This window comes from Tubulanus polymorphus, chromosome 9 (genome assembly GCF_964204645.1).
Source record: "Tubulanus polymorphus chromosome 9, tnTubPoly1.2, whole genome shotgun sequence".
NCBI classification, from domain to species: Eukaryota; Metazoa; Nemertea; class Palaeonemertea; order Tubulaniformes; family Tubulanidae; genus Tubulanus; species Tubulanus polymorphus.
The window spans coordinates 5,345,845-5,371,925 of record NC_134033.1 but is presented as its reverse complement, the minus strand read 5'-3'; the positions used below and the strand labels follow the sequence as shown (position 1 = coordinate 5,371,925).

The window sequence follows — 26,081 nt, the reverse complement described above, 5'->3', positions numbered from 1 at the left end:
AATGATAAATGATAGATATTTCATATATCATCTGATATAAATTTTAAAGATCAATAAAGTTATTTTAATTTTGAATATCGATAATTGTATAATGACTGGCAACCGGTCTTACCCGCATATACTGATGACGTAGCGCACATCCTCTCAAAAATTGTTATCAAACCCACCACACCTGCCGGGAAACGGAGTTTGATTTTGAAATCGGAGATCGGAAATCGAAGTACAGATATAGTTGTGTGATCGGCGGTCGAGTTAACTGAATTATTTTTTGTTTAGAAATTACCTTCTGCGGCTATGGCTCCGATGGCCATAAACAAGGCCAAGGCAATAAACAGTGTTTTATACATTCTGAAAATCAAAGAAAGAACTTTTAAATCAAATGAACAATGATATATTATAAGTATATAACCTGTGTAACGATGTATTAATTCCGGCATTTGTCTTGGAATCAAACGAATTTTGTATCATAAACGTTGCTCTGAAACAACGAATTTCAATCGGCTTTGAATTCAGAATCGACGATTTCAATAACGAACAGCCGATGAACTAGCTCCGCATAGAGTTAATTCTCCCCATCAGCCATATTCATAAAATTTGTCTAACTTAGTTGATTATTACTATAGGTAGTAAGGAACTTAGCAAGAAAACTAGACTCAGTAAGATTTTATGAAAATGACGTCACTTGCCTGGTTTTTTCGGCTGTTTTAGGCGATTCCCAATAGTTGACGTCAAAGTCCGAAATTAACGGTTATTAGATACTTTCGAATGTGATTTAATACCATGTTAAACCGCTTATGAGTGAAAAAATAAGCGGCTTACAAAATAGAAATAGAAATCGTCATTCGAAATTTTAGAATATATGTCAATGATTAGGTATTCGAGAGCGTTCCGAGTTTTTTTCAGATAAAATTCAGAATTTAGGATTCATTTAGAATGATATATTTACAAAATTTCTCGAACCATTCTAACTAGAAAAAGCATCATATCCATTGAAAATAGTTGCTTTCACACGAAGTACTGTACTTGTGCGATGCCGAATTTGTCGGAATACCGCGCTTACACAAGCGATTTGCGCTTACACGTGAATCGGCGCTTAGTAAGGCCACTTAGAATACGTCGATATTTTTTATTTCAAGATGGCGTTTCCACACTATCGTCGTCTTCTTGTGTCTTGTGTAAATTTCATTTTTCGTCTTTCTTGTGTATATCTTAAATCAATTTAGATTACATAGCTTTATTTTTCTGAAAAATTGTAACAAAACACATATGAAAATCATTCATCATAATGAGTGATTTCAATATTTATAAACGATATGAAATGTTACAATATCACAGATTGGTTAACATAGGAAGCAGAGCTTGTATTTTACGTACAACCATGAGAAAAAAATGATTGATTAATTAATACACGAACGCAGTAATTCATAGTAATGAATAATAATCATAATAGTAACAAGATAATCATAATTCTAATCGCAAATATGATAACAATAGCGTTCATAATGGTTATAATAATATTGATAATTCTTGGATTGTATATATATTTCATAATTTCTGGTGCAACTCATTCATCCCCCGGAGATGACTATTAGAATATAGTCGAAACGTTGAATAAACTATGAGCTCGAGGAATACAGTATTCTTGAAGATGACTATTAGAATAAAGTCGAAATATCGAATAAACTACTGGCTCTTGAAAATATTTTCGGACTTAGTCTTTCATTATCATTGTGGGATTTTCATTATCTCATGAGTTTACTTATTACTGGTGAAAAATATCGACGGTTAATTTTAGGCCTACTTATTGAATCATTGTATGGCGCTGCTGTGCGTGACGTCATACGGGCGATACAGAGCAAAAAGATGCCCTTGTTTTTCGAAATAAAACCAGAAAACTAACGATGACTCTGGTTGTTGGTAAAAAAACCCCAAATATCTAAAGTAGGTAAAATACCCACTCGGTGATTTTCAAGAACATTTCAAAGTGAGATGATTCGCCAATTTCGTTCATATTGCATTCAGACTGAAATATATTTGAACTGTGCAATGAAATGTTTCGTTGCGATAGATTCTTAAGTAAACTCTTAGAATAAAATAAACTGTTAGAATTAATAAGAATAAGAACTTGAATATTTTTGAACTGTGATCTCGTGTTAACTTGTGGCATATTTCAGCTGTGCGATGCCATGAATTATAAACAATAATGAACTTGAAAGATTTTTAGATTCACGCTAGTGTTATATATTTGAAATGTGCGATGAACCCTTTCATTAAGCTTTGCGATAACTGTAAGTACTAATTTAGTATTAATGAACTGTTAATTTGAGGTATGTTTTAATGCAAATAGTTTATACTATAGTTTGTATGCTCATGATATGCTTACCACGGTGTTCCACAGTGAGTAAATTGGGTATATGTATGAATAATATGAATTGAATGACCTTAAGATTGTATCTACGCACACTCCATTCAAAAGGAGGGGGATTTTTAACTACTTTGAAGAATTAGGGATTTTTTGAAGAAAAGGGGAGAGCTCTCCGCCAACTTCTGCCCAATGCAATACATCTACTCTATTAAAAAAATGTCTGCCCATCACTATGGAGCGCCGTCATAGCAAGAACTCTATATCGCCACCAGGGGACATAGCTCTCGGGGAGCTTTCTTTATTTTTTCGTTCTTTTTTTAAAATTTGTTTAGCTTTCTTATGATTCGATTGTTCTGCTTTTCCGTGAAATAAATATTGAATTGAATTGAATTGGAGGATGACGGCTGTAAGATAGGGTATTATTGACTCGGCCGCCATCTAGCGGGAACGGGAATACGTTTATGAGGTTATGTCGGCTGAGCTCCTCGGAAGCTATTGGTTTGCAAGATGTCAGCTGCCAACTGGTCCCGGCGTCAATTAAAACATTCTAACACGATATACATCTGCCCTGATATATAAATTGATTGATTTAATCAATATGATACTCCATTTCGTGTATGCCGGTCAGATATTATCTGAACCATAGACATTTATATTCAATATAATTATAGTGGCCGAGAATCTCCTCCTGGATATCGGAGATTTGACGGAATTTACCGACTATGTGCGGAAAGCGCGACATCGTCTGATTATCACCTCAGAATACAAAATCGGTTACGTTATTGCATCGTCAAAAATGATTTGAATTCGATAAAATATTTCAAAGCAAAAATCAGGCAATCTTTTGATCTTAAAATAGGGATTGTCCTTGTTATTAATTTGGTTGGTCAATTTAGTTTGATTTTTTGATTGAGTGTCCCCACAGGGGCTCGCATAAGAGTTGTAGTTGTAGTTGGGATTTTCAACTCTTAGTAGTTAAAAATCACTAAGGGGTAGGATTTTTGATAACTCTTACCAGTTAAAAAATGTTAAGGGGACACCCGGGTTTGAACCAGGGACCTCTCGATAACTCTTACCAGTTAAAAAATGTTAAGGGGACACCCGGGTTTGAACCAGGGACCTCTCGATCTGCAGTCGAATGCTCTACCACTGAGCTATATCCCCTTCTTACACCGGGCCATTTTGTTCAACAATTTCTATAACTCCCGTCCTGTCTTTTGTACGCTCACTACAGACATTTCCGAGGCGTTTAAAACTAGTTTACAACGCGTCCATGGTAGAGGAATAGCAAACGATCATTATATGCAGGGTCACGTACATTGTTCTCACGCGTCGCTCATACTGCCCGTCAAAATAGCCATTGGTAGCCAGAGTTGTAGATTGTTTCTCGCAAACGCATATACGACGCAGGGAAACACGGACATGTTTGATCTCGACGAACCGTTTGATCTAAACGCACACAACACAGGGAAACGTACGGATGTTTCTGTCTCCTGTTTGCGAGTGTTTCCCTGCCTCGTGCCAACCCAGTCAACAAGGATCTGGGGCGGATCCAGCCAGTAAAATTGACTATATTCTTATAAATTATTGCTCAATGATACGCCAGCTGCGAAGCTCATTAGAGAAATTTGACCCTTTTCCCTTATATTTAAAGGCATTCTGGACCTATTAGATGAGGTACTTCTGGAAAATATGTTATCCATATTTTCCCGACTATATTCTGCAATACAGTGGAATAAAGCTTGGATCCGCCCCTGAGGATGTTCACACCATTCTATCTCGTAGCATGTGTTATGTGTACCTTATCAAACGTAGCAACGGTAAACGTCGTGAGTATCTCGTGGCTTTTTAAATTTTTTTCTTTTCATGCCCAAAGTAGAAAAAGGAACATTTTTACAAAACGAGGTAGATGATTTTATAACAAAAAAACACTAGATTTTGTCTTTATTGCCTGGAAACTACATCTCAATGCAAATTAATGTTAATTTGCTAGAAAGCACTTCACGGCAGGACTTTAATTGCTTGGAAATAACAGCAAAATGCAGATTCTCCAAATTTCAGATGTCCTTTTTGTTTCAAAATTCCCTTTTTGCACCAAAATGCCCTTTTTATTTCAAAATGCCCTTTGATTCAAAATGCCCTTTTTGTTTCAAAATGCCCTTTTTATAAGTTGTGCTACAAAGCTACATTTTGTTACTGGTGTGTAGTACCTTCATTAGAACTCCCAACATTCTTTTGAATGAACCGGAACCGAATTATGTTCTTCGATTAAAACAAGAAATTCTGTCAACTCGACCGCCGATCACACAACTAAATCCGTATAACTTCGATTTCTGATTTCAAAATCGAACCCCTGTTTCGTTTCCGGCAGGTGCGGTGGGTTTGTAAGGGACACCAAATCAGAACGTTCAAACGAAATCTAGCAATCAAATAGAAAACAGGGTCAATCCCTGTTAATAGATTTTTAAAAACTCTCATTGCTTTCATGCAGATAAAGATTTGTATTTAATTAATCATATGTCCTTTTCGAAATAAAACAGCTTGGTCGTTTCTAAATCTAAATCTTAAATTTAAGAACTAGATTAAGTACTCCTTCAAGTGCGCAAAGATTCGTTTCTTGGTCATAGCAGGGAAGTGGGAGTGTAAGGCACACAAGTAATGGCTTCAAGTGTTGTTGACCTAAACCTAGTTCTAGATGAAGCAGCCCTAGCGAAACATCGGCTAAAATAAAGAAATGTATCAAAAAAATTCAGGGGACACCCGGATTTGAACCAGGGACCTCTCGATCTGCAGTCGAATGCTCTACCACTGAGCTATATCCCCTCTGACAACTGGTTCGAATAAACGGTTCGAATATTCTCGGTTTTAATCGATTATAATCCTGATATTTAAAATGGTTAGCTATTCATTCAACTATTCATGCAAATTGTCGCCAGATGTTCAGATCAGATGGCGCACTCAGGGTGTCCGTAGTTCGGAAACTGGTTAAAGCAAAGCGAACTAGGACTAGGAGAAGGGGGTTAAACAAGGTGAATATGAAGGAGACAATGGTTCGAAGGACATGTTTAGTGTATGAAATCCCACAATAATTTCAGCCAACGAAGGAAAGGTCCTGAGTTTAAATGAGTTTATATTTCGAGCAATGTTTCGGCTATAAACTGATACATCATCAGGCGTAGTGTCTTACATATTCATCGAACACGGATATTGTGTATCTTAAGATTAAGTGTTGAGTTTAACTATACATTGAAGAAAAATTTATAAATAATTGATGAAATCATTACAGTGTATCAGGATTCTATATGATATCGTCACAACACGGATCTAATGTTTCATCGATGTTTAACAATCGCGTTTCTTCTTCGCGAATATCAAATTGCGATAGAAAGAATCGTCGAACGCGAAGTCGGCTGAACTCGACCGGATCGTCAGATTCCGCTGAACATCTTCCAAACAATCGTAAGTCAAATACTCGAAATCCTGATAGAGTTTATTCAGAAAAAGTTTCTTGTTCGTCGACGGCGCCAACTTCGACAGGTCGCCGACTCCCGGAATGCAGATGTCGTTCCTGAATCGACCTTGACATCGAATGGCCTTGCCGCCCATATATTCAGGCTGCACGTGTCCCCAGTTCTTGTACCTGGCCTGGTAATGATCAGTCAATTCGTTCACACTTCCTGAAAAATGATTTTTCAAGACTTTTCAACCATATTAACGAACAAAATATGATACCTTAACCAATTTCTTTGCTATGTTACTCGAGAATTCGTTTTAACCCTTCAAATTAAAACCGACTTTTCTCTTAAACGCCTCTTCGAAACCTCAATATAGCGATGTCATTGCCAGTTCGTCCCACTGCCATCCCCGGCGCGCCTACCTGCGGAACTACCCGGTGCGCAAATTGCGCTATCGAAGTTCAAGGTCGTATAGAACAGCTCTTCCGGCATCATCGTATCGCGCAGCCAATAGTAGAACTCTCGCGCTTTATCGTCAGTCAACGCGAACTCCATGAACTCTCGACTAGCGGTCACGTGAACCTCGCCCTTCCTCGTCGTGATATTACGTGGAGCCGGTTTTTTTCGTTCATTGATTTTGTTGACTGGAATCTTCCATCGTGATTTCCTATCGAACATATAAACATATACTTACAATCTGACCGGCAACCAGTCTAGCCCCGATGTCAATGACGTAGTACTCGTCAACTCACGCCATTGATATTCATAATAGGACTTGTAAATTCAGTAAGCAAAAAATATGAACCTGATTAGAATCAATCGATTAAAAGATATTCTAAACGCCAATATATACTAAAGTGAAATTGTTACTTTTTAAGCACCAATATCGATGACGTCGTGGACACCCTAATCTTATTCGCAAATTCTGCATTTCATTTCCTTTAAAAAGGTTGTATGAATTAAAAGATATTATATATATGCTGATATACACAAAATGTGTAATTCTCCAATCGCCGATATTGATGGCGTAGCGCACATCGACTCCACACTGCAGTGCCCCTCAGGTAACGCGATTTAATTAGCAATTAGGGCAAAGAAGGGCATACATTTAAAATGTGTCTAGGTAAAAGGTTTTGTTATATGTGATGATTTCCATATGTGTTTACCATTTATCTTGAAGGGTCAACTGTACATTTATATCGTTTGATCCGTTGTACGCTTTGAACACGCGGACGAGTTGACGATTGCTCAGAAACGGGAACTCGTGTCCGGTAAGATTTATGTAGTATTTCCAACGTTTGTACTTCAACAAATATCTGGCGCACGTGACTTCCGCTTCCAGCAAACTAAAATCGCCGCGCCGTACGTCGACGCGCGTTTCAACGACGTAAGCGTTTTCGAAACAATCGGTTAACTTGACAACGGCGCCGTAGAACGACGCGGCGCTTTTACTATCGACGTGGACGCAGTAGTAATTCTGAGGCGCGTATACCGCTCTGAACAAGCGCTCGAACTGCTCGAAATCCCTGTAGACGAGTATCCCGTACGCCAGCGGAAAATCGATCTCTTCTCGTGACGTCGGCGACTTGAAATAACCGTTCGACGCGACGAATTCGGCGCAGGTTGAATTCGACAGTATTTGAAAGTATTCCCAGTCGGGTATCGATTCGACCGGGTAGCGTCGCATGTAGCGCCGCGCTTTTACCAACGTTTCGCTATCGCCCTTGAAAAGTCCTTCGCATAGATGCCGTCTGGCGAACTGGCTAACGCGACGGGGTCGGTACGGACTACTGTCGATCGCGATACAGTCGCCAGAACAACATCGTTCAGCTTCGCGGTTTCTAGCGAATCGTTCCTGGCGATTGAAGGAGAAACTGATCATGATAATTACAAACACCAGAACTAAAATTATTCTCTGCGATCGGAACCGTGTGACCGTGCACCAGATTGCCATTTTCAAGGAGGTTTTGACGTTTATGCTTCGATGCTCGTAACTTCTTTATCGAAAACCAATGAAAACCTCAAGCAAAGCGTCTTCCAAGTTTAGTGATTCCTCCAACAAGGGAGGTGGCCACCTCCCTTCTCCAACCAACCGGCAGGTATTTCTCTGTTCAGCTTGTCGCTTTATCAAAGTGCCTTAACTTCGTTAACGCATAATTCAGTTCTTCTATGCAAGAAATCGAAATCGATTCATGAAAATGAGCGAATACGTTATTTTAATTTTTCGACTAAAAACTCTCTCGGCAAATTTCTATAAAACTTCGATAATTCCTCAATTCGAAGTTAATGTCGATTCTGCCGTTCTAAGCCGCGGCAACTCAAAGAAGCTCGGTACGCTGAAGACATTCGCGATTTTCAATCGAATCACCGAAGCTTCATTCCGAAACTATAGGCGGCACGATTGTGACAGTCGCGCTGTTGGGGACAAAATTCGAAAAGAAAAGTCATTGCGACAGATGCTTGTCTGTTCTATTCATTGAAATCGATGACGTTGACGAGGTGCGTGTTAACAAAAAACGAACATCAAGTAATGAATGTGTATATTCACGCGCACATCCATATCGATTCGACTAAGGTGCAAAGCCAATACCAGTTGAGCACTTTGAATGCGTCATCTCGGATTCGAGTTCTAAACCGCGACCCCGATGAGTAAATTTCTTCTTTGAATTTTTCGACTTAGATCCCCTCCGTCGGATTACCGGCAAAACTTATCAATGATAGTTCCTCAATTTGAATTACCAAACGTCAATTCGGATACGGGTTCTAGACCGCAGCTCCTGGTAGCTCGGTGCACAAAAAATTCATTTCACCGCAAACGAATCACCGAAGCAATTCATTCCGGAACTAAAAGTACTAAAACAAAAGAAAGTGCAGCATATGTTTGTCTATTCTCTTCAGTATCCCAAAAATCGACACGCGCCTTTATGAGCGTATATATCTAGTTTACCACGCAGCTTTAAGGGCCCAAGGACACGATTCCTTCTTGGAAAGTGGTTTGAATTGCTCAACAAACAGAAAATTACAATATTCAACGCCACGGGTAAACATACTAAGATAGCTTTGACCCCAAAACTCACTACAATTATAGAAAATGTCACTAGCTACAATTTTGCAATGATTGTGGTTACAAAATATGCCTAGAGACCAATACAATATGAAAATACTAAGTTATTCAGCTATTCAATGCCCCCCTGTGGACCATATTCAAATTTGAGCTTGAAAATCACCACAATCATAGATCATGTCACAAGCTACATTTTTGCAACTCATTGGGGTTACGAAATATGCCTAGAGACCAATACAATATGAAAATACTATGTTATTTTGCTATTCAGTGCCCCCTGGTGACCATAAACAAAAAAAATGACCTTAAAACTCAAACACCATATACAACATGTCACACGTTGCAATTGATTGTGGTTACAAAATGTCCACAGGTATCAACATAAATAGGCAAATCGTATATGATTCAATATTCAGCTCCGCCTGGTGGCGTGAACAAAAATCTGGAAAACCCCGAATTCCACGCGAGGGAAATGAATACTACAATAGTGATAAAGTTTATCAAATAGCAAGACTATAAATTAAAACCTTTGGATATTTTCCTTAAAAAAACTTTTTTCTATAATGAGGACTGATGGCACTAAGATGGCGGCTCGATTGATTAAAAATATGTCTGATATGTTTAGGAGCTTTCTCCTCAAAGTATAACCATCGCAAATTTCAATGAAAAGTGGCCAACCATTTAGGAGCTATCGGTCTCGGAATCGAGGGCAAAAATGACGACGTTTTTGGGCACAAAAATGGTCTAATGACAGCAGCCATCTTGCGTCTGATCGACCCAATGTTTGTTATGCTGATGTACGATGGGGAGATACAAACATATGCAAACAACAAGATTATTGATCGAAGCGTTCTCATAATTCCCCTTGAAAACTTGTGTAAAAATGTGTAAAAACCTGTTACAAAGGTTGCCGGTCGGTTATCTTGATTCTAATCGTGCCAGTTTTTGGGCAGACGATCTAGGGTAGATACGTACATGAAGAAGTCAAAGATCAAGACAATCCATGGAAGCGCCTTTAAAACTTCCCAACATTACTGGATACCGTCAACGGACGGACGGACGGACCTGCGGACGACGGAACGTGAACGCAATAGCTCGCTGGGACTCAAGTCACAAGTGGGCTATAAAGTAATACTCAAAAAGGCGCAATTGACTATCGCGTTTGTTTTCCAGCCATATACTATAGTCTAGACCTATTTAAACCTGTATACCTGTCTAATCTGTAACGCGGAAATCAAGTCACGATTCTAATCGAAACAACCGGGGTCGAAATATGTGTCATCTGATCATTACCGGTATGATAGCGATATTGCCGTGTTGTCCTCGTATTCAAACACGCTATGTGTATAACTCGATGTTATGAGCCGCGGTGGATGCGTTATTATACGTCGATGACGAAACCGCTTAAAGAAGTGATCGAATACCGGTCTATGCGGAACGTTTAAACCGGTATATGAAATGGAGAATTGCAGCGATACCCTGCCGACGACGAGGAAGTTCTTTAGTGGTAAAGTTTGGGGGATTTGGGATTTGTGGGGTAGGATAACGCACGTGATCCGTCAGTTAAAGAAGACTGTAGACAATATGCATACTTTTAGTTAGTTTAATGTAAATTTCATGATACCGGTTTGCTGTGAGACCACGACTGTTTGCTATCTTATCGGTACCGAGTCCAAAGAAGTTGATACGGTATTGTAAACAAGATATTTCTACCCGGACAAATTAATTTCTGCCTTGATCGGAACCGAGTATTGAGCAGTTTACTGTAAACAGAATATTTCTACCTAGACAGATTAATAACCGTCTTGATCGGTACCGAGTATTGATCAGTTTACTGTAAACAGAATATTTCTATCCAGAAAAATGTATTACTGTCCTGATCGGTACCAAGTATCTGTGTTTAACCTAAAATAACATTCTTTCTAATCCGCGGTCAACTTAATGAATTCAAATTCGAAAAAAACTCTTGCAATTCTCTTTCGAATTTATAGAAATTCCCGAGTCGGAGCTGATAGGATTGTGTATATGTATGGCTATGGCTTTATTCAACCTGATACTATTTCTCGAAGAAGTCTATCGGTTGCACAAACGTCCCTTGAGTTTGACGCGCGTCGAAGGGTCGCATCCAATATGGCTGCTAGCGTTACATCCGGTTGGTATATTTGTTTTTAAAAGGATTTGATCCTGTTGTTTATTCAATGGGGTACCCGCAGTGCTACTGGGGTAATCGAGGATTCCACGTATGGCTGGTGAGGATCCGCCAGGTGTCGCTAGTAGATAGTTGGTCGTCCGCATTCGATTTCTCGTCTACATTTCAATTAAATCTAAATTAACTTTTTTCTTAAATGAATCAATTATTTAAGAACCCCTTTACCGATATCAGAGTAGAAGAATGATAGTTTTGTATATTTGGCGGGTGCTTTGATAATACATGGATTCGGGAGTCTAAAAATCCAGTTCAAAGTTCATTGAAAATGTACTCATTTTTACAACGGACGACCTACTGCTCGTCACACTATCTGGCGGGATAGCTGGTTTTGCTGGTAACCCATTGCCAGATTTCGTATGATACTTTTTTACCAATCGGTGTCCCAGACCAAGCTCGCCAAATACAAAGCGTAGAAAATTAGATTAATCAAACTATGGTTTTCGTAGTTAGTCGAGTAGTCGTCGGAGCTAGTCAATCGAACGCACTTAGTTCGGTCATACGCGCTTCAAGTAGTTGGAAGAGGCGACCGAAAAGCGACCCTGCTCAATCGGGTGGTTCACTTTTTGGACTCTATAGTTCCGACTAAACTGACATTCGGGTTTACTTACGTAGTTCGTAAATAGAAATTCGCCCTGGCTGGCCATGTAGACTAGTTCAATTGGTAAATTAATGAAGAAGACCCGGGTTCGATACCCGAGTTGTGCAAATCATTCCTTATTTTTAACCGTTACGAAGCAACACTGTTGTTTATGGATTGAATTAATTTCTGGCATGTTTCCGAGAATTTCCCTGTGTTGAGTGCGTTTTATACAGCTGTCACTCTCTGATGTCTGATATCGTTGTTTTTTCAGGTAGTTAGTATAACGGCTCTTATGACGTTGTGTATACCTCGCTCCTTGGAACTGAACAAACTCGTCGCGGCGCTATACCTATCGATATCCGTCATCAAATTCGTCGATTTGATGGTCGACTATCTGGGCGGCCGGGAAAAGTGCATAGAGACGTTATCGCACGAGAAGATCTCGCTGAAGAGTCCCCCTGTCTGTTGTATCTGTCCATGTTGCCCCGAGGTCGATTTGACAAGGTGCGTATGGGGAAAAAACTTAACTCACAGCTTGGGGACTCTAGGTGAACATGTCGGTGAAAATGAGTCACTAGAACAGACACATTTAGTCTTGTTGAACTCCCCTCACAGCTGTGGTGTGAGCAATAAATAAGAACAGACACCATGGGTTCGTGGTGACCCCCCACCACACATACACACACAAACACAGCTGTGGTGGTCGTGAGAGACTAGAACAGACACATAGGTTCTTGTTGAACTCCCCTCACATCTGTGGAGGGAGCAAGAAACTAGCACTGACACATTGGTTCTTGTTGAACTCCCCTCACAGCTGTGCTCGGTGAAAGAGAAAAGAACAGAGAACTGTCTCAAATTTTGATGCCGGCTATTTTCTTTTTAACAGAAAGAACTTAATGATTATTTATGGAATGGTGAATCAGATGGTCGTATTGAGACCTATACTGTTGTACGCGGCTGGTTTAATGATGGCGGACGACAGAATGAATTTGGATCTGGTTGAGTATAATTTGTCTGGTTCGGGAAAAGCTATTAAACCCTTTTATCGATTTGAAAACATATCAAAATATTTCGTTTGAATTTGGAGAAAAATCGTAATCGGCACTGCGTGGAATGCGCATAAAGAACGTGATTGATCAGAATTTAGTTCCGACAATTAGATGCTTTTTATGGAGAATTTCATCCGTTACACAAAAATATTCATTATTATTATCATTATTTTATGATTATTCTTATTCGTCGTTTATTGAATTAAAGATTATTGTTGACAAATCTCTGCCAATCCAACATTCGAAGTCCATATACGATAGGACATCGAGGCTGGATTGCTCGGGGATCGTCGGTAAAATCCTCGATTGCCTAAGGTTGTTCAGGCACAGTTCAATTCATTCCAAAGCATTTTAATAATGATAATGATAATGATAATGATGATAATAATAATAATAATGATAATGATAATTATAATGTGCAAGGTGCAATACAAAAAGATCATATCTTGCTATATAATATATGTAATAATGCATATCAATAATATTATGATATCCATAGAATATGAATAGAATCATGATACTAATATTGTAGTAATAATACTGATGAATGATAATAATAATAGTAAATGAGAATAATGATAATACTGATGGCAATAGTAGTAATACTAGATTATAATTAACAAGAATAAGAAGAATGATAACAAATAATGATTGATAATAATAATAATAATAACCTAGTACTTTTATGCTATTTTTCAGTACGAAGACGCAGAAAGGACGTATAATATTTTGTCCTATATCAGTATGGTGTCGACGCTGTTAGCCATGTGGGGCTTGTTGATGATATACCGAACTCTCAGGAAGCACCTGCAACCGCAGAGCATATCGGGAAAATTCATCTGCATGCAACTGGTGATACTTTTCCAAAACGTACAGGGTCCTATCCTGACGGCGATCCAGTCGTTCGGGTGGATACCCTGTTCCGGTAAAGGGTTCATGCACACCGACTCAAGGTCGCAGAGTAAGTCTACATATCCCGTTAGCACTCAGGAATTTCACTATGTAGTGTCAATTACTCCTCAGAAAATTCATGGGAAAATCCAAGTTCATCACGATACTGATTTGCTGTTTATTTCCACACATTACAAATTATTTGTGTTATTTTGTAGTAACTAGTCAAGGCTTTAATATGATATAAGATTTGATGAGGTGGGCCACAAAATCGGGTCCTTTTGGTCCCCGAAATTCATCCAAAGTTACTTGGATTTGCCGAGATCAGTCATGTTCATACTCCAAATACTCGAAAAATTGAAAAAGGATGTTGATTTCTTTTCGGTATTTCGAGGACTTGGGTGTCTAGTTTATCATAATCTATTGGGTTCGAATCCCACTATATCCGTTTTTGTGCCGCGTATGAAAAATGCGTCAGGGCCGATTCGGGCCGCTTTAGGAGAAATAGGCAGGTCGGATACGGGCATCTTGAATGCTAATGGGATATAGAACGTTGTATTTATTTCTTTAGCATTCAATCGCAGTTCTACGGAAGCTTATATTTGGCACGGAAGCAAGTTAGTAAACCCTCCGTAGTCTTCATCGAGAAGATTTGTCTCGGCTCGCTAGCTTCCATTTCGTGCGGATATATCGTTCATCTATAGCACTATCTCCACAGACGTTACATTAGTAGCGAAAACTCGTGCGTCGAATGTAATAGTTTGACGCACGAGCTTTCGCTACCTGATGAAGCTACTATACATTAGCAGGCAGAAAATCGTATATCATCTAATATACGAAGGGAATTTGGTGGGAATACTACTGAATAATCCCGTAAATATTGGAGAAGAAATCCCTCACTGGAATATGTATGCGATGAAAGATGTCAAAATGGAACTGATATGATAATCTTTCGGCTGTTGACTAACACTCAGCATCTAAGCGTGGAATGAATAGGGTAGCGGCGACGCTACTGTGGCAAGCGGGGATCCGCCAGGTTCGCGCTAGTGGTTACTGAGTCACCGCGCGACAATTTCTTCTACATTTTAATGAAATTCGAATAGATTGTTCGGATTAGTAAACGAACTTTTCATCGAAATCTCAATCATAATGAAAAAACGAATCTTACACATCTTTTTGAGACTCGTTTGATAACATTCGGATTTGGAGATCAAGTTCAAATTTTGTTGAAAATGAACAAATTTTCAATACGAGTAACGAATACGAAATCGAATTAAAACACCAACCATCACAACGATATAAAGAGGAGATGATGTTATTTACAATTGATTACAATAACAGAACATAAAACATTTTAGAACACAGCAAACTAATAAATAAATGCGGTATTTTGATTTGTTGCACCATCTGTTGAGTGTAGACGACCCGTTGTCAACGCTGTATCGATCACTTAAAAGCCATCTGCCGTTAGAGGAAACATGGCCGTTCGTGACAAATCGTAACGCGTTGTCAAGGGCACATCCAAGGTCAAGAGAAAATGGTTTCCCCTTAAGAAGTTAAGGGACTTTTCCAAAGTGTTGCCGCAATTTTGTTGTCCACGTACTATACGTAGTAATGGGGGACCCGAATCGCCACTGTGGCAATCGAGGATTCCACGTATGCCAGGCGAGGATCCGCCAGGTGTCGTTAGTAGATAGTTGGTCATTTGAATTCTTCTACATTTCAATAAAATCTAAATGAACATTTCTCTTAAATGAATCAATTATTTAAGATAACTTTACCGATATCCGAGTAGAAGAATGAAAGTTTTGTATTTTGCGGGGTGCTATGATAGTATATGGATTCGTGACTCTAAAAATTCAGTTCAAATCTCATTGAAAATGAATTAATTCTGACAAACCAACTGCTCGTCGTGCCATCTGGTGGGATAGCTGGTTTTGCGGGTACCCTATTGTTTAGTTCTTCTTAGAATTGTAAAACAACTTGCCGTGACAAGATTTTGATATTTCTAGGTCGTTCGCCATTGATTTTGATCTCTCTTCAGCAGAAAATATTCAGCCCGGAATATTTGAGGATGGAATTTTCTGGGGTAAAAGAAGCAGGGTCGGACACCCCGAATCCACCTGATTCTTGTTCAGTTTTGGATTAGTGTCTGAGCCGTATATTGAGTGCGGGTCCTATTCGTACGCCTCACAAAAATTATGGTGGAAATTGAATAATTAACGAACTCCTATAATTTCTTGATTCAGATATTCAAAGTGTGATGTTGATTGCGGAGATGGTTCTGGTGGGTATTTACGCGCGTGTTTGTTTCTTCCGGCCGGTGTTACGCGAAGACGTCGCCTACCCGCACTGTATCTACGGCTCGACTCACGACTGGGCCAGGGATCCCGGCGATCCGGCCAGAATCGTCGAACCGTCGCTGAAAATCGACAGCAGTCAAAATTTAATCATCGACAAATCGTGCGAGGACCATTTAGAATCGAGCGCCACTTCTGCGGACGAGGTAAAATAGAAATGAAACTTGAATAACACGCTTTCGTTTGGGGATTTAAAAAACCTGAGAGACTTTGGGCTTTAATTCTAACTACAAGTGGGTTCGAGTCCTGTTGGCTGCGTACAGTGTGCGGGCAACACTTCAAATGCCGTCCCGTCGTGAGGTTAAATGCCAATAGGGTAAGTCTAGGGAAACCAAGACCCAGGCGACGTAACGCCAATTAAAACAAATAAATAAACCGACACATATCTGTGTTTTGGCATTTAAACGACTGTAAGACTAAATCTCGTGCGTGCCTGTGCAGTTAGGGCGGCCAGGTTTGACTAGTTCGCCATCTATGGGAAAATTAAGTCAGTAGGTCAGTCACCCGTTACCTAGCCAAGACATCGGATAACATCGTCACTCCCCGTGTAACAACGCTAACTGAAATTAAGATTTTTTATAGATTCAAGATTTCTTTAAGTTTAAAAAACCCATTCATTGGTGACGTCACATTCGGGCGTAACGATGTATTGCGATGGGAAACTCCAATGACTAACGGCGCGTGACCGCAATCAATTACCTTGAATTTCCTACTGAGCTTACTGCACGGGTCAAAAAGTCAGGAAAAAATGGAGACTTTTATGGAAAGTGTTATGGATTACAACCAGATTCCACTCTAGTACCAGTCTATAAAACCGGCCCCCGATTAACGTCTCTTCGCTTGCGTTTTTCAAACTGGTCTTCAACTGCACTGGTTTGCAAACGAACTACATGACGTCCAATGCGAATATTCTTAAAAAGATATTTCTCGATGATTATTTGTCATGATTCCTTTATTTCAGAATTTACCCATACTCGCAGGTGACTCGTAGGCACCACGTCGCGTCGACCGAACTATATTCAAATCGCAGAACAAGTTCCTCGAATCGAGCCGCGGATCAAAGCATTTCGTCGTTTGCTTTTTCGTCGTTAACTTATCGACATGCCTGGTGCTGTCAATGGTGCTGCCGTTGGAAAATCTGGCATAATTTCTTCTGCCATAGCGTGAAACGTATCGTCCTTACGGTAGTCTGTCGAAATGAATATAAATAATGAATATTTGGCCACGTCGAATGAAGGCTGGGAGCACGACGTATCTACTTAACGAAACTTGCCAGTAGGCTATAGAATATATTTGCTTGATAACATTTTATTGTCCATACTTTTTTCCTTACATAATCCCAAGACATACGCAAATTTCATGAAAATTCGGTTAGACTAGATACCTCACGAAGGACCACCGGGCCTTTAAGCGAAGATAAGTTAAACTTCGGTTAAAATTTTTATAGTTCTAGTTTGATTTCGGAATGTACGTACGTTACATACAGCTGCGCCTTTTCAACATTTTATCTCCACGAAAAAAATATATCAACAGAAACAGTCGGAGATTAAAAGTCCGCTATATAACGCCAGTGTTTAGAACTACTAAAATGATAGGATTTCGTGATATAAAGAATGCGATGCAAGTCAATAGTTTCATTGGATTTGGCAAATCTACATTCTCAGACAAACGTTGGAATTAGCGGACTGGTACTAGGGAAACAGAATTGCAGGCGTGATACTTGACTTAGTTCGTGAAGAGGTTGGTTGCGATTGAAAGGTCCCGTGTAAACGGTTGTTCATATACGAAGCCGATTGTTTAAATTCCTGCCACAAATCGGAAATTATTTTTCGTCTGCCTGTTACCATCGATTCCGGGCGATCTTTTCTTTTCGTCGATAATTCGGTACATCGGGCGTTTACTGTCCGATGTCGCTGAAAATGGAAGCATAACCGATGTTTAAAAACAGTACGGGGGAAAAACTGGGCTTATTGAATTGTGATTGTGTTAGTTGGCCGTCAACCTTCTTTCAGTATCGATCTACAGAATCCTTCAAACATTCGATACTTAAGGCACAACTTCACATGTGTTTAGAACTTCACCTGAGACTTCTAATTGAAAATGAACTACAAACACTAGATATCGGAATGGATATTTTATCTGCAAACTTTCAAAAACTGATCATCCACACTTCGTATCTGTTCAGAACTTCATCTGAGACATTTCAAATTGAAAATGAACTACAAACATCAGACATTAGACATTTTATCAGTGTTCTTTCAAAAAACTGATCGTCCACACTTCACATATGTTCAGGGCTTCACTGGAGACATTTTTAATCGAAAATGAACTACAAACGCCGCAATTTGTGTAATGTTGAAGCCATCCACAAATCAATCCAATGCGCATGCGCGAATGCGCTGGACTTAGAAAATTCTGAGAAAGATTCACGAAAATTGGGATTCGAACACGCAAGCATACGAGTGGAAGCCTAACGTTACCCCAAAGCGCTATGACGGTTGCTTCGTTCAGTCGTAACTTTTTAACTACTTATAGCCTCATCCTAACCCTACAATGTTATAATATGTAATGGAACCTAACCCTAACCCTAATCCTTCCCGTAGCCCTAACCCTAACCCTAACCCTAACCATCTGGACCCTCTTGACCCTAACCCTAACCCTCTGGACCCTCTAGACCCTAAACCCTAGACCCTAAACCCTACCCCTTCTGCGATTCAAAAAGCGACCTTTTTGTCTCTTTTCAATATCACTACCGTTTTGTGGATGGTTTCAACATTACCTAAATTGCACAAACGCCAGATATTAGACATTTTACCAGCACATTTTCAAAAACTGATCATACACTTCACGTCCATTCAGGACGTCACCTCGAGACATTTCAATTGAAAATGAACTATACATGAATGCCATAAAGCAGCAGATTTGGTAGATACCTGCATCCTAGGTTAAATCAGCGAGGAACAATTTCCTAAAGTGTTGGATGAAATGAACAACAGATTCTAGGGTCAAAAGTAAAAACCTTTACCCAAACGCAGCACTTACTCGTCCATATGAATCCACGAAGATCGTACGGTAATTCGCCATATCCCAAAGCGTAATCGAGCGGACTGGCTGGAGTAGCGGCCGCCGCTGGAGTGGCTGCGCGTTTCATCCAGCTATTCGCTGCTTCACGATGTTCGTGAGGCAGCGAGTCGACATTCAATAGTAACCAACACGACACAATTAGCAAGCATAGAAAACGCGCCATCTGAAAATAGGAATTGCAAGAAAAATGTTACAGATGAACTAGCAGGCGCGGATCCTGACTCCGTCGCACACGCAGCATTTTTCAAGTGCCCACGAAAAGGTTTGGTTGCGGTGGAAAGATAAAATGCGCACTCAATCTGTGAGCCATTAGAAGAATAATTGCCTCCCTGCTAGGCCTAAATCCGTAATGTGATTGATAATGAACCACCCAAAATCGAAAAAGGCAATATGAGGCATGCACTACTCTAAAAAGACATGTGATCGCGTGTAATTGGAAATTAGGCAAATTTTGCCCAAAAAAACTTTAAAAAAGGTACAAGCAAATTGAATGTGAAGAAATTGCGTAGGTCTTCGCAAATCTAATGGCATCATACATCAATAAATGGCACACACATTTTGAGCAAATCTCATAAAAAGGAAGATTAAGATCATTTGGATTCACTTGGAATCTGCCTTGTTAACCTATTTCTTCTTTGCTGCCCAAGTGCTTGGAAAATGCTTCAGAATAACGTGAATTTCAACAACAACAAAAAAAAATCTAAATGTTGCTGCCCTTTATATTCCACTGAGCTGCAGTCATGGAATGGCCCTGGATCCGCCCCGAATGATTACTACCGATTTATTTAGAAGAAAAGGACGTTGAGTCGAAAGTCACGATCACACGCGGACGATTTGCCCTGGATCGAGTGTAACCGGAGCACGAACCCGAACAAGAACCGGATCCAAATTTTAGCGCGGGTCAAATCATTGCGAGCGAATTGCGAACTGGTTCCGGAAGTGACTCATCTCGCCAGTACGCGCATAATTAGAGGGCGCGTCCATGTCAATCCAGGGTTTACGGGTTCGAACCCTGGTGGTGACAGAGTTTCTTGGTCGAAGATTCTTCTCTGGTCTCTCCCTAATTGGGAAAAAGACACATCGAACCCGCTAATAATGGCCTGTGTGGCGCTCAGTGGGTTGGGGTATTTTAAAAAAAAAAGGTTAAAAAGTAGGTTATTTTCGGAAACAGTTGCAATTTTTACGCAATCATTTTGTCCCGTGCTAAATTGGCTCGAGCCTGGACCGACTTTTTTGGTCGGGCTTAATCTTAAGTCCTACAACTGTTAATCCTCGTGATTATTATAATCAGAGCGAATAAGAAGAAAACAGCGCCGAAACTCGGATGAGACAACAGAGGCACTGCAGTTTGATAGCTTTAAGATGAAAACTAGGCACTAATATCTAAATTTCACATTTCAATCGATAGAGGGCGTTTTCGCGAAAAAGTTCCAAAAAGTTGCGAAAAAGGGGGTTTACCATGGGGATTATACCTAGGGATTTTTACCCTTGGGAATTTTACCTCGGGGATTTACCATGGGGATTTTTTACCGGGGGATTTTACCTACCAGGGGGTTTACCATGGGGATTTTACCTAGGGATTTTTACCCGGGGGAATTTTACCTAGAGGGGTTTACCATTGGGATTTTTACCGCTAACCACCATCATTAGCAGGACCTATGCATCGGTAATACATAAAAACTTAAAAGGGGTACCGTAGGAATCACACAAATCTAAACGGTAGATAGAGATACATTACGAAATTGGTTGGTAGGGATTAGAAAGTAACGGGGCAATTTACTCTACTATAATCTAATATTAAAGAGTTGATACGTTGTCGATACGTTCATCGTGACTTTGCCTTCGTACGATCCATTATGATACCATTTTATTTCAAAAAAAAATTCCGCATTTAGAAAATCTGTTTTGAGCCCTATTTCGATAGATGATCTTCTACACGTAACCTATTCGAACGTGTTTCTTTTCTTTTTAAACAACAAGTGCCGGCAAATTTCTATTCAGCCAACAAACAGACAGTCACATACGCTATATAGCTTACTACACAAAACTTCTTCCAGTAAGTCCTTACCATATTTTCGGTAATTTTTGCGCGGCAGTTTTACATTACGTGGTTAACATACTTATCCATCGTCGTGTAGATATAAAAATACACCCAGATTTCGTACATTATCTGATAGAGATATAGAGGAGTTTCCGACTTGGATCTCGCCGAAACTGTTTTGAGAATTCGGTTTAAACTTCGCGATGAGAAAACGACCAAGTTGACATTTCGTAACCCCAAGTAGTAAACTGTTACAATAGTCGAGCCTGGAAGTAATAAAGCAATGCACCAGTCTCTCTGTCAGGGCTTGGTCAAGTAGCTTCCTGATTTTACTAATTCTGTACAAAGCAAACGATGCAGCTTTACTGTACGTGGTTAACATACTTATCCATCGTCACGTAGGTATAAAAAAATACACCTAGATTTCGTACATTATCTGATAGAGATATAAAGGAGTTTCCAACATGGATCTCGCTGAAACTGTTTTGAGAATTCGGTCTAAACTTCGCGATGAGATCCAATCGTATCTTAATAGAATTGGGCTTTTTACAAACGATGTATAATCGTATCGTCAGCAAACATCATATGATCCAGACCATGCTTTACGATAACATCATTTAGAGAAGTGACAGTGAAATTACGTGCACTCACCGGGATCGAACCTGGGTCTCGTGCGCGTAGAATACAAGCATGCTAACCAGTATACCAACAGAACTAGTCCACTTGGCCAGTGGTAAAACAGCTTCTGCTAAATGCGTGAACCTTCTGCTATATGCGCAACAGTGGAACCAAAACTCTGCATGGGGATTCGTCTTGTCGTTTTCGGAGTATAAATCCCAACGAAACCTCGGCGTAGCGTTAAAAACGAACAAAAAACCGCGTCAAAACTAAAGGCTGGTTTTAACGTGTCGGTAAAACGATAAATGCGAAATTTTAAAAAAGTTCATGGTTTTGGTACACTGTCGAATCGGCCACCATACCGGACAGATGATGATATCAAACCGCATCGACCTGCTCAAACTATTTTCTTCCATAGCCTGAAAACTTTTAATCTATTTTCAGATACAAATGGATATTTCTAGCCGCATTATGTGTTATTCTACTACTATTCATCGACCTAGACAGAAAAATCGAGCCACTACTTAAATCACCCGAGGTACAAAATATGGATAGAGCTGATGAGTCGCCACTCGAAATCGCCGAGATACCACTGCTAACTCCTTTGACTGGGAATTTACGAGATATCGCATTCGTTATCAACAATACCACAATATGCTGGGGAAATCCCAAAACTATTGTTTTCATCATAACACGCGTACATAACTACCAACAGCGTCGGGTGATTCGCGCAACTTGGGCCAAACCAACTAGCGATAATCAATTTGCTTTCTTGATCGGATTGCCGGATGCGACCGATCACCTCTGGGATTGGTTTCTGTCCGCCGAAATGGCCACGTACGGCGATATTATACAGCTGGGTGTTGAAGATACGTATGACAGACTGACAATAAAAACTGGTGGTATGGTTAAATGGGTTTACGATTATTGCCGACACGCGAAATACGTCATCAAAATCGACGATAACATGTATTTGGACGCGGCACAGTTCACGTCTGCGTTAGATGCGCACGCAGATCAGAACGCGTAATTTGTGTGTAAAGTATTTTAACGCCCAAACGTCAATCGAGATCCAAAAAGTAAATTTTTTGTCGGCCGAGAATCGTGGCCGTTGTCTACTTTCCCGAAGCACTGTTGCGGCAGCGGATACGGTTTTAAACGAACATAATTCCCGACATGTGGGATACGGCTCTAAAAACTAATCTAATGAAATTTGAAGATGTCTGGTGGACGGCTATCGTAGGCATGAAAATAAAGGGTGTTAAACAAATCAACGATGAACGCATACATTTTACGCCTTCGTTGAAAAACTGGTGCGAAGTAAAGCCTTATATCACGACGCACGAGTTAAAACCTGAAAATATGCTAGGAATATGGCGAGAAAAACTGGCCGGTAAGACCTGCCCCCCGCCGAAAAAGGTTTCAAAACGTATGAAAAAGAGAAAACCTCGATCAAAAAATAAACCAAAGGTAAACAAGAAAAGGATGAAAAGAAATATAAATAAGCAATAAATGCCAGCGTGGCAATATATACATCAACAATGCAAAGTTGATAGCGATGATAATTATAGGATAAAATGTCCCACGAAAATGTTCCGCTTTGCGAAATCGAATAATTCTCATCCTTACTAACTTCAACTTAACTGGATCATCTGCCAGGAATATGCCACAGTGTTTATCCCCGGTAAATCACGGACTCTAAGAGATAGAGGAGTGAACAGTTTGTTAAGTCCATTAGATTCGGCTTGCCATCGTCTGGATTATTTAGCTTTTAGCCTCACTTGTCCTATTCCATTTGAATCCCGTCCCAAGAATGAACGTTATAGTCCGACCATTTTTACACCTCGTATCGAAACTTTGATATGCTTTGACCAGTTGAGATTCAATTGAGAGATATTATATCTATATTTTCTTTATACCGTAGAGCACACTTCATAGTTTAGAAGACAGCTAATAATACAAATATTATACGGGTAAAATTCATCGATATAATCATTTTATTTTCTACAATGCTATTGCATGTTATTATCATAATTTCCCATACCTGCATATTATTTTTGTATTATTCGTGTTAAATTTTTGATATATTTTGTACAATGCGTTTCTATTTTTGTATTTCTCGATTCCGTGCAAGATCTGTACTTCTGTGTTTTATGCTGAATAAAGTTTGAATTTGATGAATTTACGAGCGTCTCGAATAGGAGGGTATACGTCCATAGGTCTATGATTATATTTAGATATGCAGGCAGTTTTACCATATCCACCAGTGATCTCGTGTTTCATTTAAGTGCACAAAATGCCGTAGGCGCATTATTGGAACGATGCGACGCGTTCTTTCCACCGACAAAGAGGCCGAATTTTGCAAATTCGTGAAAAACCTCGCAAGGTCAGATGGTAAAAACCGTGACATTATTTTCGACCGCCGATCACATGTAGTTCGATTTCCGATTTCAAAATCAAACCACTTGTCTTTCGTAAAGAGATTCAACGCAAGAAGATCTGCGCAACTCCTTGCGAACCTGGTGGATCCCTGCTTGCTTGGAGGTTCCCCATTGATCATAAGTGTCGATAATGACATCTGGCTAACTCGGTGCCTGTGTTTCGATGGCAAACAGCAATTCAATTTAATTCAATTGCCGGCAACCAGTCTAGCATGGCCCTGATATTACGACATATTACTCATCCACTCACACGCTAACAATAATTGGGATTGAAGTTCATTAGTGAATATACGTGAAAATTCGTTATTAAATGAAATTGAATCGTTAAAGATTGAACGCTAAACAAGACAATTATGATTGTTATTTCGGAACGTCAAATTGCCATCTAGAGAATCCGGTCGCAGAAAATAGTGAGGGTAGGTCAGCAAGAACCGATGTGCCTGCTCTAGTCATTCAATCCCGCCGCAGCTGTGAGGGAGATTCACCAAGACTCCACGCACGGTCTGTTCTTATCACTCACTCCCACCACAGCTTTGAGGGAGGTTCACCAAGACTCCACGTGTCTATTGTAATCACTCACTTTCACCACAGCTGTGAGGGGGTTCATCGGGAACCCATGTGCTTGTTTTAGTCACTCATCCCCGCCGCAGCCGTCCAAGATGGACAGTGTACCAAAACCCTGCGCCCATGGGTCCTCACACCCGACAGCAATGACAAGGCTGCCACCACCAGTAAATCTTAAGTGCTTTCGTGAGACCTACGAGCAATCATCTCTTGAGAGGATTGCTCGTAGGTGAGACGCGTGGTTCTCACGGGCAACAAAAAGTATGAGTAAACCTTAAAATCGTACCTTATAATTGTAGTTAATCGATATCCGTAACTCGACTGTCGTTCAGGACCCGGATTGCGCAAATACGTAAATGCAGCAGAGAATATCTGATAACCCGCTCTTATTTATATATGGCGCTTCCTAAAAGATGCTGCCTTCTGATCATTGATACCTTAATCCGATAAATTTAAGACAGAAGTATCGTCTGCGAATTTCCGTGACATTTCAGAGAATAAAACATGAAAAGATGGTTTTCGACTGTTGAAAGGGGTTGAAAGGGAGATTACAATGATTAATCTGTAAACAGACGGGATTACGAATTTTAGCGAATCTAATTTGTATATCGTTCAATGGGATTAGTACGCGCGGGATTGTTCGACTCCCTCACAAGCCCCGGGGCGGACAATTGGTTTAAACAGCGGGTCATCGCAGTTCTGTTGTGCAAAACCCACAATTTTAGAATTTATTGCAAAATTCATATTTTTAAATTAGGAACGGTTTGTTGGTGTCAGTCAGTTATCAAATCCACGGGCCAGGCTGCGCAGTCCAGGATTTACTCAAATACTAGGGAACTAAATCCGACTAAATTTAAAAAAAGAAACTGCCACTGAAATAACTCTTAAGACAGAAAGAATTCGTAGCACATTTCAATGGAATTATAGTTTTTGGGCAAATGAATAGAATTGGAGATATATCTTGCTTTGAAATGTTCTTGGAAAAGTGGGGATTTTTATACCTATTTAGAAGATGTGGGGTTTTTACCTACAACCACATTTTTCAAAACACGTTGATCTTTGGTTGGCCGGAAGCTGCAGCACCAGGTATCGCACCAGACCACGTATAATTACATTCAAAAATTAGATTCGTATTTAGACCATGTCAAAACGTACATGCATGCACATAAATGTACATATACTCGTCTGGGCTCACATCTAAAAAGATGGCAGTAGTTTTTGTGATCGGGTCACACTGGCATAGCTAATACGCCGAATAATTTGTACGAATTCTCTATATATATATATATATATATATATGTATATATATATATATATATATATATATATATATATATATATATATATATATATATATATA

General features: G+C 39.8%; 3 protein-coding genes and 2 non-coding genes across 5 annotated transcripts; 2 read left to right on the top strand and 3 right to left on the bottom strand.

Annotated features, from left to right (window-relative positions):
* Positions 1-3,457: 3,457 nt before the first annotated feature.
* Trnac-gca (transfer RNA cysteine (anticodon GCA)) lies at positions 3,458-3,529 on the bottom strand. The gene has a single exon. It is a non-coding gene; the product is annotated as a tRNA-Cys (tRNA).
* Positions 3,530-5,116: 1,587 nt separating this feature from the next.
* Positions 5,117-5,188, bottom strand: Trnac-gca (transfer RNA cysteine (anticodon GCA)). Its single transcript has one exon. It is a non-coding gene; the product is annotated as a tRNA-Cys (tRNA).
* Positions 5,189-5,572: 384 nt separating this feature from the next.
* On the bottom strand, positions 5,573-9,789 carry LOC141911185 (N-acetyllactosaminide beta-1,6-N-acetylglucosaminyl-transferase-like). The gene is made up of 3 exons (XM_074802163.1): positions 9,780-9,789; positions 6,243-6,487; positions 5,573-6,042 (listed from the first exon to the last, which is right to left on the bottom strand). The coding sequence occupies exons 2-3, from the start codon at positions 6,373-6,375 to the stop codon at positions 5,708-5,710; spliced, it is 468 nt and encodes a 155-aa protein (XP_074658264.1). The 5' UTR covers positions 6,376-6,487; positions 9,780-9,789; the 3' UTR covers positions 5,573-5,707.
* A 90-nt stretch (positions 9,790-9,879) lies between these two features.
* On the top strand, positions 9,880-19,617 carry LOC141911169 (organic solute transporter subunit alpha-like). The gene is made up of 7 exons (XM_074802148.1): positions 9,880-10,391; positions 10,876-11,036; positions 11,945-12,177; positions 12,560-12,671; positions 13,422-13,683; positions 15,863-16,119; positions 16,935-19,617. The coding sequence occupies exons 1-7, from the start codon at positions 10,343-10,345 to the stop codon at positions 16,962-16,964; spliced, it is 1,104 nt and encodes a 367-aa protein (XP_074658249.1). The 5' UTR covers positions 9,880-10,342; the 3' UTR covers positions 16,965-19,617.
* A 2,646-nt stretch (positions 19,618-22,263) lies between these two features.
* On the top strand, positions 22,264-22,746 carry LOC141910487 (beta-1,3-galactosyltransferase 4-like). The gene has a single exon (XM_074801179.1). It carries the CDS (start codon positions 22,264-22,266, stop codon positions 22,744-22,746), a length of 483 nt encoding a protein of 160 aa, XP_074657280.1.
* The last annotated feature ends 3,335 nt before the right edge of the window (positions 22,747-26,081 follow it).